The 15,385-nt window shown below is 40.9% G+C and overlaps 1 protein-coding gene across 2 annotated transcripts in view; it reads right to left on the bottom strand.

Moving 5' to 3' along the window:
- Positions 1–11,531, bottom strand: part of TMEM131 (transmembrane protein 131) — a 234,989-nt gene extending 223,458 nt beyond the window's left edge. The window contains exon 1 of one of the 2 annotated variants that reach the window (XM_087863335.1): positions 11,067–11,531. In XM_087863335.1, the coding sequence (XP_087719461.1) occupies positions 11,067–11,247 (181 nt within the window). In that variant the 5' untranslated portion in view covers positions 11,248–11,531. The remainder of the gene's footprint in view (positions 1–11,066) is intronic. The other variant, XM_045771747.2, reaches the window with a different exon arrangement.
- Positions 11,532–15,385: the final 3,854 nt, after the last annotated feature.

Raw genomic sequence — 15,385 nt, 5'->3', positions numbered from 1 at the left:
TCACTATTTCCAGTTCCCAACTACCACCTCTTAGAGTCCTAGGCAAGGCCATGAATTATCTCACTGACTTAGTAGCTCACAAAGCAGTTCTGATATGTTTCTCCTCCTCCAACTCCGAACCACACACAGAATGGTGGTTCCCAGAATTCCTTCCTCGCCGACACACATTTTGACTTAGGTCCGTATGCAGAATACTACCCAGGATCGTTCAGAATTTCCTGAGGTTATGCGAATCTCAGAATACCAGCTAGAGCTCTTGACCCCTCCTCTTTGAACTTGAGGTATTTCTTAACACCTAACTGCCTCACTCAGTGCTATGAAACCATGGTGAATAAACAGTAGCAATTTTTAAAAAGTCAATTAAAACAGTGTGACAACTTTTCTTGCAGGTTGGTGAGGACTTAAAAGAAGAGTAACAGTCAATGAGGGAAAGCTGGCACTCTCACAAAATATTGCTGAAATGTGAACTGATCGTTTTTTTCAAAGGCAATGTGGCAGTATCTATTTTTCAAATGGGAAGGAGGGAGAGAAAAAGCGAGAAAATTGATGACTGATGTTGGTTCTTTTTTTTTTTTTTTTAAGATTTTATTTATCTATTTGAGAGAGAGAGCCAGAGTGTGTGTGAGAGGGAGAGAGAGAAACTGAAGCAGACTTTGCACTGAGCACAGAGCCTGATGTGGGGCTCGATCCCACAACCACTCCTACAACTGTGATATCAGGACCTGAGCCGAAACCAAGGGTTGGACACTTAACCAACTGAGCCACCTGGGCACCCTGGTTCTTTGTACTTGACAGGTTATAGAAATTGTTCTCCATTTACTCATCTGTATGTTATAACTTGTTTCATTTTTACTATCAACATGAATTTTTTGTGAAAGTGAAAAAAGTTTTTCCAAACTGACCTCTAGACTGTATGCATAGGAAGACTTATTATATATTTTACTGTCTCATTTTACTGAGGATTAAAATCATGTATTATACTATCACAAGCAAGCACCTCCCCAGGAGTACTGACAGCCACAGAGGAATTGTAACCAAGAACAGATTTGAAGAGTTAAGGAAGAAGGACTGGATTAAGAAGATATGGTCCATATATACAATGGAATATTACTCAGCCATCAGAAAGAATGATTACCCAACATTTGCAGCATCATGGACGGGACTGGAGGAGATTATGCTAAGTGAAATAAGTCAAGCAGAGAAAGACAATTATCACATGGTTTCACTCATTTATGGAACATAAGAAATAGGAAGATCAGTAGGAGAAGGAAGGAAAAAATGAAGGGGGGGTAAGCAGAAGAGGGAATGAACCATGAGAGACTGTGGACTCTGGGAAACAAACTGAGGGCTTCAGAGGGAGAGGGTGGGGGATTGGGATAGGCCGGTGATGGGTATTAAGGAGGGCACTGTATGGTGACTAATACAACAAAATAAAAATTTAAAAAAAAAAATAAATAAATAAATAAATAGGAAGAAGGACTGGCGCCCCACATAGGGTTAATGTGAGGACTAAATGAGATAAGGTATGCAAAGCAATTAAGACAGTGTTTGACACAAAGAAAGTACTTGATAAACAGCCATTATCATTAAGTAATTATAGGCATTACCAATTATAGGCAATAATTGCAAACATAATATATTTCCAAAATGGCGAAAAATCAAACTTGTATAAATACTAGCATTTCAGAAATACCTTTCCTTCATTCTGCTTCATCTTTAATTGGTTATGCTTCACTGCTTCTCCTACCCAGACAGGACTGAATGTGTTGAAACACATAAAATGTTCGGTCCAGGAAGAACATGACCCGCTCCTTAACCTCCAAAAGCTCATGCTCCCATATGAGCACAACTAAACCTAAATGCAGTTGGGAAGGAACTGACAATATTTGGACATTTTCTATTTACAAGAATCTCTAAGATCCTATTAAAATTCAATCTAACTCCAGCCTGCTTCTTTCTTACATCTTCTCTTCAATATGAGTCTCAAGTAACCTTTTTTCACATCCAGCCAGAACCCAAGAGAAGCCCCCAGTAGGTGAGATAAACCTTTAAATATGAAAAAACTCCCCTACATGCGAAAGATCTGAAAAGAGAAATTGACTCTTGGTAGTGTTAACCACTACTTCATTCCCTATTTGCAAATCAAGTAGCAATACTTCAGATGAGTCCATGTCACCAATTCACGAAGCATTTTTTAAAGTGATCCAGTTTGAAAAGCACACTGCCCTCTCTTATGCACTGCTCTAACAAGTAACTTTTGAAATGACACACTTTATTTATAAAGAGCTTTGAGATTAGGCTTAAGTTCTAGACAGCACCTTTCTACTATAAATAATTCCCTAGAAAATCTTCTGCTTCCAATTTAATCATTCCCAAAAAAAGAAAAGCCAGGTAGGGCCCTTGCCATACCAGGAATACAAACTGCTAATTAATTTGTAGCAGAATTGTCTTAGGCTATTTCTCAAACTTTACTGCTGCGACAGTTTTTTACTATCACATGTTTTGATCCAAATGTAATACTATAACTATATGAAAAAGAATTAGTTAAGAACCAAAGTTAGACTGTCATATCATTTTGCAATCATAACTCATTTAGAAAATAGTCACAAATTTCTTAGAACTTAAGAAGACTTAAAATACGTTTCAATTTATAGGTAAGCAATCTAAGGAAATACTTTAAGCGTGTAGAATTTTTTGTTTCAAATACAGAGCATGTTTCTTTTCTCAAAAACTACATGTTCACAATACTTAGTCATACAATAATTGAAATAATCTGTTCAAAAATGCAGGTTTGATTTATAGTAGCATAAAAAATAAAATACCTAAGAATAAATATAATAACCAAGAGAAGAAAAGCTTGTACACACTGAAAACTCCAAAAGACTGCAGAAAGAAATTAAAGACAACACGAATAAATGGAATGACATCCCATGTCATTCATGGAACTGGAAGACTTAATACTGTTTAGATGTCCAAACTACCCAAAGCAACTTACAGATTCAATGCAATCCCTATCAAAACCACAAGAGCATTTTTTGCATAAACAGAAAACACCATCCTAAAATCCATATGGGATTTCAAGGGACCCCAAACAGCCAAAACAAATTCTGAGGACTTACACTTCCTGATTTCGAAACATGTAACAGAGCTACAGTAATGGAAAGTGTGGTACTTGCATAAAGAGACAAGTAGACCAATGGAATAGAGAGCCCAGAAATAAATTCTCATGTATGGTCACATGATCATCACACAAGGGTTCCAAGACCACTCACTGGGGAAAGGACATCTCTTCAACAAATGGTACCGGGAAAACTGGGTATTCACGTGCAAAAGAATGAATGTGTATAGATTAAAGAATAAAATGAAAGATCTAAAACTAAAATTCCTAGAGAAAACAGGGGAAAAGCTTCATGACATCGGATTTGACAATGTTTTCTTTGGAAGGACATTAAAAGTGCAGGCAGCAAAAGCAAAAATAGACAAATGGGACTGCATCAGACTTAAAAACTTCTGTGTAACAAAGGTTAAAATAAAAGAGTAAAAAGGCAACCTATGGAATGGGGGGAAAGTATCTGCAAATCATCTATCTGATGAGGAGTTAATAACCAGTATATATAAAGAACTCCTGCAACTCAACCACAACAGAAATAACCCAATTTAAAAGTGGTTAAAGATTTCATACACTCTAACCCCTCAAAATCAGGGGGTTTTCCCCTCTCTCTCTTTGTTTACCTTTCCAGTCTTTGGGCTATTTTTCTCACCCTTTAGCAACATCCAAAGACCTATTTCTTTTTTTAAAAAGGTTTTTAACAGCTAACACAAACTAGATGCATCTGTTTTTCTCTAGAATGGGCTTTAAAACTTGAGTTAGCTCTCACTAAGGGGATAGAGCTTCTTTTGTACACAGCCTATTTTGAAATAAATGAAGCATTCCTGGGTAATAAATTGGCTTTAATTCACTTCTGCTGGAGGAAGGTGAAAATGAGATTGGGGAAATTGCTGTGGTGGTCTTCGAGGAACCCAGGAGGATAGGAGACATGTCAACAAACTGGAAACACACGAATAACCTCCCATGTTCTAAAAAGGGAAAGAGGTCATTCCTGCAAACTGCAGTCCAGTGATTGCAAACCAATGAGCATGACACAGACATCTGAGAAGTTTCTGAAGATTAATAATAGGGTATTTTGTGGGCACTTACAAACGAAAAGGGTCTACATGGGTCTCTTGAAAATTAGTCACATCAAAATAACTGTATTTTGGGGCGCCTGGGTGGCACAGCGGTTAAGTGTCTGCCTTCGGCTCAGGGCGTGATCCCGGCGTTATGGGATCGAGCCCCACATCAGGCTCCTCTGCTAGGAGCCTGCTTCTTCCTCTCCCACTCCCCCTGCTTGTGTTCCCTCTCTCGCTGGCTGTCTCTATCTCTGTCCAATAAATAAATAAAATCTTTCAAAAAAAAAAAAAAGTGGTTAAAGGACTTGAATAGATACTTCACACACACACAGAAAAAGATATATATGGCCAACGAGCCTATAAAAAGATGCTCAATATCACTTACAAAAATGCAAATGGAAACCACAATGAGATATAACCTTATACTCACTAAGACAGCCACTATAAACAAACAAACAAAACCAGAAGATAACAAGCATTAGTGAGAATGTGGAGAAACTGAACCTTTGTGAACTGTTGGTAGAATTGTAAAATGGTGCAGCTACTACGGAAAATAGTGTGGCAGTTGCTTAAAAAATTAAAAAGAGAACTACCATATGACCCAGTAATCCCACTTGTGGGTATATATCCCAGAAGAATTAAAAGCAGGATCTCAAAAGAGACATTTGCACACCCATGTTCATAGCAGAATTATTTACAACAGCCAAGAAGTGAAAGCAATCCAAATGTCCACTGATGGGTAAATGGATAAAGAAATGGAAAAAATGGTATATAAATACAGCAGAATATTATTGAGCTTTAAAAAGGAAAGAAATCCTGTCACACGCTACAGTATGATGAACCTTCAGGACATTATGCTAAGTGATATAAGCCAGCCACAAAAAGACAAATCTGCATGATTCCACTTACATGAGGTATCTAAAGTAGTAAAATTCATAAAAACGGAAAGTAGAACGATGGGGCTGGAGCAGGGGAGAGAGATGGGGAGATACTATTCAACGGATATGGACAGAGTTTCAGTTATGCAATATGAAAAAGTTCTGGAGATCTGTTCCACAACAATGTGAATATACTTAATACTACTGAACAGTAGTCTTAAAATGGTTAAGACAGTATAATTTTATGTGTGTGTGTGTGTGTTTTTTTTTTTTTTTTTTTTACGATTATATAGAAACAAAGCAGGTTCGACACTCAATCATGACAGACATGTCAAGGATCCTCTTAGATCTTAGGCATTTTTCGGACCTTTGCTCTAAGTGCTATATGTTATAAAATGAATCACACAAATAGTTATGGCTTTCTAAAAATCTCTCTAAGGCAATCACACGGGAATGAAAGAAAAACTGATCTAGTATTATAAATGAAACTAATGACCACCTAACCCAAAAATGCCTTCATAAGAATGAACAAAGCATTAGAAATGAACTTCTTTGGGAGCTCCTGGACCTCTAGTGGAATTCTCAAAGAGATTTCCCCATTGTTAAAAGCTGATGCCACTACCAGCCTTTGGATTATTTCCAGTTCCTTTTAATCAGGGCTAGTTTCTGAGAATATTCCACACATCTAGACTAACTTGTCATACCAATCTAGAACTAAGGAATGTTCACAGAATTCAGTCTTCATCTTAACCTAAGAATATATCAGGTACTTAAATCATTGAGTACAGAGTCAGTAGCTTTCATTACCAAATATCTGTTCCCTAGATTATCCATTCATGGGTTTCCTTGGTTTCCTTTTAAGAATGTACATGATCCAGAATGGCCTGTGATCATTTTAATGGTTAACAGTATGGATGATACAGACATTTACAGTTATTTAAAAAAAAAAGTGCACTTCACTGGAATACTTAATACACTGCTTCTGCAAGAACTGGCAGTTCTGCTCTTTCTCCAACTGGTATACATCAAAATCTACTACCTTAAGTACTCATCCAGGATTATATAGTTGGTTCTAGGAACAGACAGCTTGGGATGGAAACCTGGCTCAACTACCTGCCAACCCTGTTACCTTCAGAATACTACTTAATTTCTCTGTGCCTGTTTCATGATCTATAAATTAGGGTATAGAAGAATCTCAAACCTTAAAATCCAAAAGTTACAAAAGTGTGATTTACATTAAGTGTCTATCACTCAGTTACAAGGAAAAGCAACATGCAGAGAAGAAAAAAAGTGGTGTTACCCTATGTCTTATTACAGCAGAATTCATAATGACACCAGCAACCAAGGTCCAAGTTTCACCTGTACTCTTGACTCTCAGCCCAGTCCCAGGTATAAGGGGGAAGATAAGGTCATTTTAGGTAAACTTCATCTAAAACCGAATGCCTGCTATGTATATACATAGCTGTTGAAAGAGGTTCAAAAATTCCAGTCTGGGTGAAGAAATGTCACCCATAAAATAATTTAAGTCGCTAAGTGTGTCAGAATGAATGACAAATGAGCAACAAAGACAATGCAAACAGAAGTGGAGAAAGTCTGGAGATGAGAGCCCACCACAATGCCTCCAGGCTGGAGGCCATGGGAGAGTTGACCAAGAAGGGGAACAGACGTTGACACCACTTGCTAAGGGATCAAAACAAGACCAATGTGGCAGAGAGAATAATCACAGCATTGGTAAAAACTGGGAAACCAGAGATGGTGTGAGATACTTCTGCCCTAGACATGTGCAGTGCACGCTGGTGGCTGGACACACGTGCGAAGGAAGACATCCAGGGGGCGGCTGGAGAGCAGTGACTGCCGACTAAGGATGATAACCAAGAAGTACAAAGTCATGGAAATGAAAGGAGAAAAGTTCCAAGAAGCAGCTATCAACAGTGCCTGATGCTGCTTAAAAAAGATAGCGAGGAAAAATTTAGCCATAGAAAAAAGGCCTCTCCATCTGCCAAGGCCGGTCAGAAAGCTCAAGCCATGTGTAGATGAAAAAGAGTTTCTAAAATATCAAGCACTCGACAATGATTTAATTTTTCCCCAAGAGTCATTTGGCTTATTACTACTCCGGATGATAACAAATTAGATGATTTTACATCTACTCTCAAAGCTGATCTTTTTGGCAAGTGTCTATGAGGACCCACTGAAAGGATTATAAAGAGAAGGAAAATAGTCATTAACAAGAGAAAGAGAGGACACACTTTTCCCAACTACAGGATTCCAAAGCTTCTGGCAGTAGCAAACAGCTTTTAGTAAAAGTAAGCCAATAGAAGTTCATTAGTGAAGCAGTATTAACAAAGTAATATTCTACTTACTAGGGTCTAAACTGAAGAGTAGCCATTCTACCACCATACAAAAGATTAAAACAACTCTGAAGAAAATCATTTCTAAAAATAATTTTACATTATAAAGTAATAATTTGATTAGAAAAAAATAAATACCACTCCTAATCAATTCTACCATCCTAAGACAACTCCCCTAATTACATTTTACTCTCTTTTCTTCTGGCCTTTATTACTAAGTACTTTGTTCATATGCTTTGTAGATAAAACATTTTTGGACCCTCCTCCTGCGTCTGTCACAAATACAAACTTAAAACAAAAATTTCTATACAAAACTAATGTATCCAGCAAACAAATTTAAAAGTCCTAATAAAGATTATTAAACTTTGCCTTACCATTTATATCCAATTTATACATGTGACACTGAAATTTGTCACAAACTAAAGCAACCATATTCCTAAAAATCTATCCAAGTTCATACCTACTAGATACATAAAATGGAGCTTTTTATTTATAATAAATTGAACGACAACCATGCCTTCCCAAAACCCATTTGACAGCGAAACTGTATTACTTGATATAAAATGCTTTTCAAAAAAACTCCTATTTGCTGGTCACAATGGGCAGATTAATAAATCAAAATACTACTGGGGCGCCTGGATGGCTCAGTCAGTTAGGCATCCAACTCTTGGTTTTGGCTCAGGTCTTGATCTCAGGGTCATGTAATTGAGTCCTGCACTGGGCTCGGTGCTCAGCGTGGAGTCTGCTTGCCCCTCTCCCTCTGCTCCTCTCTCTCTCTCTCAAATAAATAAAAATCTTTAAAACAAAATCAAAATACTACTAAAAATTATGTTTAACATACATACACATATTTTCACTATATATTTTAATATTTTCACTACACATATCTATTTTCACTATTCTCAATATTCATAACTTAGCTTCAAGAAAAATTTTGACACCAATCCAGAATAAGTGAGTTATTTGTAGTAATCACAGTAACTTCTTCCTTTCCCAACTTTTTCAAAATCCTTACAAACTGTAGAGCACAGCCAAAACATTCTCAAAGGTCCCTTTTCTCTGAAATAATTATACATCCCCACTAATCAGTAAAATTGGATGTTAAGATACAGGAATGTTAAAACATCCAGGATGTTAAGACAAGGAATGGCTCATGCTTCTGACTTAAGGAAATTAACATCTAGTCCAAACATTAAAAACTGCATTAGATAATGCACTTAGCTATTCTGCTGTTTTCAACAAGAGACAATGAGTTTTATTTTGTTGTGAAGATTTTCTAGTGAAATTCTGCTACAACTGAGGAAAAATATACAAAATACCCAGAGAACCATCATTAATATTGCAGGAAAATCTTAAGTTTAAAAAATTACTAGTTTATACTACTAAAATAAACACAAAAAATCCTCAGAGTATAAACTGACAAACTGAACTCAGCTACCTTCAGAAATCTGCCCAGGCTTCCTGAAAAAACTCAACAACACATTTTTAGGGCAAATGCTGTATTTGTGACCATCAGATGCCAAACTCATGGTATCATAATCATGTAAAAATCAATCTCATTTCTTCTACTTACTCAAACAAAAACAATACTATAGTTTGATCAGCAAGAAGGCTGAAAGCACAGGCCATTTTTAGAGCCACCTTCACAGAATATTTGATTAGAACCAGATTTCATCTGTGATGGGCAGAGGCTTTTGTTTTATATTAGTATAATTACCATCAATATCTTGACTAGCTGGTTTGTACATTCAAACTGTTTGTACAGACACAACATGGGCCACAAAAGCTGTTTGATTCTGCCAGCACCACTGACTGATTCAACCACATCTTTTCATACTTTACACCCTGGCAAGAAATTCTCATCTGAGCCTTACACTTATGGGTATTAGAGACGTTCACTAAAACTTATAAACAAATAGGAAATTAGCAAATATAATTTAGGCTGAGATTTCTTAAACAAGGGATTTGTTAACTATACACAGAAAATTAGCATACATATGGCTATGGGGGAAAAAAGCAGCAGAAGGATAATATAACCTTAATGTTTTATGAGACTCAATCATTATTTTATTTCCCTGTGCTAATGGCCCATGAAGACAGTCATTCACTCAAACAAATGTTAAATCCCTACTGTGTGCCTGGCACTGTACAAGGTAAGCAAAAGAACTGAAAAGCAAGGACACAATACCTGCCAAGGACTACTTGAAACAAAAGGAGACATGCCCATTAAATTATTGTACTGTTTTAGCTTTATTGGACACCAACTACATGCCAGACCCATACTGGACACCACGGACACACAATAGTAACAATCATCTAACTGCAGATCTGTAACCAATCAATGAACTATGACAGTAACAGGCCTGACTAGTCATAAAGCAGCAATATTTTATTCTGGAAATAATCCTGCCTCTGTCAATTAATTCTTCCAATACATGGTAATTCTCTGAATAATTTCCACCTATGTTAACCCAGACTAAGGTTGCTTACAAGGTTAAATGAGAGAATTTAATGTGTTGAACAAAAATAAGGAAACAGTGGAGAGAGGCACATTTGTACTTCAACATTGATTTGGTTTGCATTTAGCTATTGCCTTCAATAATGATAACAAGTGACTTAAGTCATAAAGCAGAACACCAACCCGAAAGTTACTGTGGCAAGACATTATTTTTTGTAGTGGCAGTTTAGTGTGAAGTGGAAGCTAAACTAACAAGTTTTGCTTAGCTTTTTAAAAACCACTCACTTTTAGTGATTTCTTTGTGAAAGCTCTGTGACCACTCATTTCCCTAGACTAAAAAACAGGTAGTGCCAACACAACTACAGATTTGGTCCTCTAGGTTACAAATAATTTTTAAACCTGTAGGAGTACCAGTTTTAAAGTCATTCGATACTAATGAGTTTTTAAAAATAGGGGTCAGTCCTTAACTAAATTACAGATAAAGGTTTGCAAACTAGAAACGGCATATCTGTTTTTAAACTCTTTCACACTAAAGATGACACCCAATCTTAAAATAAATTAAAAATGTAAACAGACTTCCAATAGCTTACTAGAGAACTAAACAGAATTGTATTATATACACCGAATTGCTAGCTAAACAATCAATACTGCAAAACGATAAAAGAGAGGGAAGCTGAAGAAACAAGATTCCTCTCCAAGAAATGTTTCAACAAATTAGAAGTAAAATTTTGTAAGCTGTGTTTTGAACCCTTCCACTAGTCTTGCTATTTTTACATTTTCTGTGTGCACGCCGTTATTAAAACCACAACCAAACGGGGGAAAGTGTCCTAAAATGTGACTATTAACAGCGATCAAGTCTAAAAATATGCTCCTCCTACACAGTGGGCCAAGTGGCAAGAAGATACGCGAACTCAGGAAGTTTTGAAATGGCAGTGACAGGAGTCAAGAGAAAAGACAAGGGGAAGGAATCACGGAGAACAAGAGCAACTCCGCGCAGCCAACGCCGCGAGTTGGCATTCGAACTGCAAGTTCCCGGCTCGGGACGGGACTCGACCGAGCAACTTCGCGCCGGACGGAGCTGCGCGCTCCACCGCCCTCGGAGCCCCGAGCCGCAGCCCTTCCTCCCCGCTCGCAGCCGGGCGGCCGCCTCCGCGAAGGCGCGCTGACAGCCGCTGGGCTGGGCCTGGGAGATGCCGGGCGGCTGACACCCACCTTCCTTCTCGGCTCGCGCCGCGGCCACTACGAGGGTCATCACCAGGTGCAGCGCTCCCAGTAGGCCGGCGGCCGCGCTCCGCGGGCCCCAACCGCGGCTGGCCGCGGGCTCCACACCGGCCCCTGCGGACGTGGAGGCGGCGGCGGCTCCTGCTGCTCCTCCTCCAGCCCGCTTCCCCATCCCTGCCGGCCGGGGGCCGCCGCGCTCGAGGTCCGGCGCGGCCCTTCTCGGCGAGGCGGCGGCAGTGGCGGCGCGGGAGCCGTGGTCCGGGCTTTGGCCGCGGCGCAGGGGGCGAGAGCGGTTCCGGGCCCAGGGCTCGGGCTCCGGGCGTGGGTGTGGGTCCGTGCGTGCGTGTGAGCAAGAGTGTCAGTCACGGCCTCGGCCTCGGCATCGCCTACGAAGAGTCGAAGCTGAGAGGCCACGGGTCAAGCACGGCGGGCGGCCATACTGGAAACGGGCACGGGCCGCGGGCTCCGGGCGCTGGCCTGCAAGGGGCGGGGCGCGGCCCTGGGCACCGCCCCCGCCGTGCCGTCACCTATGGGGCCAGCAGGTCAGTCTGCCCCGGAGTCCGTGGGTCCAAATTTCTTGACCCGCTCTCGGAGGCTCACGCCTTCGCCTGCCGGACAGGACGCGGGCAGTACAACCCCAACCTGTCACCGCTGCCCCGCGGAGGAGGAGGAGGGAGGCAGGCCCGGGGCCCAGCCGCCAGGACTTATGATGGCGGTTCACGCTTCGCAGAGGCAATGACGGCAATCACGTGGAGGCAAGGAGGCCTTGCCGCGCAGCCGCGTTGGGGTGTGGGCGGGGCCGGGAGGAACTGCGGGGCACTAGGGGAGGCTCGCCCGCTGCTCCAACGCGGGAACTCCTCATGCATCTCTGGTACTGCAATGCGAGAGCCTTCCAGAGGACTGAGTGCGCATCCGGACCTCGAGGCCCAGAGCGGAAAATCCATTCCAGTGACTCCTCCTGGTCTCACCTCCGCCTTTCGGCTTCCTGAGAATACTCCTGGCCTGATTGAGTTCCTGGTGGTGCTTCCTTGAGGACTGGGACCCGCTCCATTCATCGTTGTATATTCAAGGCACACTCCCCAGAAGCGCTTAAGGGTATCATCTTGCTCTTGGAATTGTGCCTGCTTAGCTGCGAGAAAACCCTTTGCTGTGTGTATATAAAGCAGCAGTGATCCTGGACGAGGTGGGCAGATTGTTCTTTAGGAAGTGCCCAGTGGATGTGCTGGCTTTCTCTGTCTTGGAATAATTCTTAAGACGTTTTATACAGCTAGTTCCTGCAAGGCCCAAATCAGACGCCTTTTTAGTCTCCTTCAGGAAGCCTTCTCAGGCCTCTTTCCACCTTAGGTGGAGGTTCTTGGTGGACGTGGCTATTGCCTACAAAAATCTAAGTTCCTTGAGAGTACCTCATTACTTGTCTTAATAACTTCCCCTAACTTAGTAACTATCTTAGTAACTTCCCCTAATTCCAGAGCCATTTGCTTATGCTTAGCAGTATTGGTTGAGGGAGTCAATGTATTTTTAAGGCCACATCCACCCCAATACGTCTGAGAACAAACTATAAAGGAAAATAAGATTTCAGAAAGGCTTACAAAAGGAACTCAAAGTGCTACCCTATGCAGTAGTCTTCTTCGTCAAGCAAGCACTTAAATTTTTTATTTATAAATTAATATATTTTTAATAGCCTTACCCTAATGTTTTGAAAAGCAATTTTCTTTTCCTGAATATTAGTGTTAAAATTGAGTAATCAAATTTTGTTCTCGATGTAATGTAGGAATAATTATCTCTCAGTTGGATTTTCTGTATTTGTGTATGTAAGGAAAGAGATTTCTAGAAGGTTTTTAACTCACTAAAGAAATCAAGCCCAAGGAAAAGTAACTGAGTGCCTTAGCTATGTCAAAGAGTACCTTCCAATGTGCAACACAAGGAGCTGGTAACCCTCCCCCCATTACCAGGTTCAGAGCAAACAAGTCTCTCCAACTATGAAATGCTCAGGTTCTCTTACACAGGAATCAACCACATCCTCTGATTAGCCTGAGGCTCAAGAGCCACATGGGAAATAACTTGCATATGTGTATAATTGGAGCTTAGACGTACACAGACACGTTTGATCAGAGGCCAATTTCCCATGAAGCTAATGAAGCTTAAGTTTTAGGTCTCCTCTCCTGCATAAGTTCCTTCCAAGGCCTTCCACTTATGTATTTATGAGCTTTAATCTTGTTCTTAATGGGCACTCCCCTCCCCAATAGTTGTGTAAGTTTTAGGGCCCACTGTACCTGAACCTTCCCTGTACCTAATGGACATTGGGAGCCAGAGGGGTGATAATGGAAGTTTGTTTCCCAGAAAGGAAAAGGAAGTCTCCTTGCTGGGAGAATAATAATAAAAGAAGAAGGACTTACTAGACAGCTTGGTTGAGCCACCATCACCCAGTTATCCCCTCTCCTGCAACACTCACGTGCCTTGGGAAGGAGAGAACTCGGAGTTAAAACAGAAGAAACGATCACCAAGGACCCTTCTGAACTTCTTGATTAGCTCCAGTTCTCCCTTCTCCCCTTTGAGGAATTAGAGAGACCTGGGCATTTGGCAGGTGGAGGCAGGATCTTCAGCTGGCAAGATTAGGGAAAACCTGCTAAACCAGCGGTTCTCAAAGTGCTAGACCAGCAGCGTCTGCATCACCTGGGAACTTGAGGTCCAGCAGTCTGTTTAATGAGCCACCGGAGTGATTCTAGTACATGCTCAGATTAGAAAACTGTTGATATAAGCCAGGAACTATACATTGTTGGAACTTCTCATCTTCTACTTGCTTTGCCCTCTAGCCAGATTAGTAGACTACAGTTAGAAGCAGAGTTAAAAGTTACTCAGATGTATTTGGGCTTAAATCCCAGCCCTGCCTTTATTAGCTATATGATGATAGGCAAATTGCTCAGCTCTTCTGGCCTCACTTTCCTTTTGTGTAAAATGATACCTAATAAATTTGGGCAGATGAAGCAAGATGTGTTTGTAAACATATAGACTCTGGCACATAGTAGGAGATTGTCAGAGGTAGCTATTGAATACGTAGTTTTTCAAAACACCGTATTAGGCACAGAGAGAGTTTCAAAGATCATTGATTGATTTAGACTCCCACATCACTCACAAAATATTTGGGAAGGCTTACAAGAATACTTGCATTAAATAAAAATGTATTTGAATTAAAATCTGGGACCAAGAGGAGAAAACACTGTGTGAAGTCCCCCCAGCTCTACCTCCTGGCTCCCTAGTTGACTGCGTGTGGTTCTCCTGGTATTAGATGCTATGCTCTTTCAAGTCACCAGCCAGACCTTGTTGTGTCTATTGCTGGTCCCACCCCAGCATCTCCTAGACGTTTTAAACTCACACGAACTCTTAATCTACCCCAGCATGCTTTATCCACACCTTTTCCTATCTCCAGAGCAACTCCGACTATCCAGTTGCATAGGCCATAAACCTAAGAGTTATTTTTTACTCATCTCCATGAATATCCAGAATCTAGACGTTGCTCACCACCTTCAGGGCACACCCTGGTGTGAGTTGCATCATCTTCTGCCAGGAATTCTTCAAGAACTTTGTTAACAGTTTCTCCTGATTCCAACTACTTTTCAGTGAAAAGTTTTCACTCACAGCACCTGCCTAATGAAATGCTGTGTTACATTTCAATGGGTTCAAGCCAATTGGAAGCCGATAAAGGACTGTGAACTTTGAGTGACCCCTTAGACCAGACCCTTGTTAGACCTGACTGAAGACTTGTTCCTGTCCAGTGAACAAAGATCCTTATTTTATCCAACGCTGTTCTTTCCTGCCCAGAGTCCTGGTTTCCCATCCTTGATGAGCATAACCACCTCGAGCACTTAAAAAACCCTGGCTTTTCCCACTTCATGAATTACTCAGTGAATTTTTTCGCTGGTGTATTTCCTTGCTTGACAAGTATATAGACTCAGCTTTGATTTTTCTTTCTTTTAGTTCTGGTGCTCTTCACATTTTGACATAAATTTGCACACTTATTGTCAACACAGCAGCCAGAGCGACCCATTTAAAACATAAGACATCTCATCCCTCCTGCAGTGGCTCTCATCTCAGGGTAAAAGCCAAATCTCTTATGATGACCCACATGGCTGTAAATGATCTGGCTCCCTGTGAACCTTGTCTTCCAGGCTCAGTCTGTTTCGGCTCAATCGCCATGGTTTTGTTCCTCAAACATACCATGGATTCTTCTGCTCCAGGGTCTATGCCCTAGCTCTTTCCTCTGTCTAAAGTGCTTTCTTCTCCACTTCTGTGCTTGGCTCACTCTCTCACTT

The sequence above is a fragment of the Ursus americanus genome, chromosome 7, assembly GCF_024610735.1.
Source record: "Ursus americanus isolate L20-20 chromosome 7, mUrsAme1.1.p, whole genome shotgun sequence".
NCBI classification, from domain to species: domain Eukaryota; kingdom Metazoa; phylum Chordata; class Mammalia; order Carnivora; family Ursidae; genus Ursus; species Ursus americanus.
The sequence above is the reverse complement of the archived record's forward strand: the minus strand, read 5'-3'. Positions and strand labels throughout refer to the sequence as shown.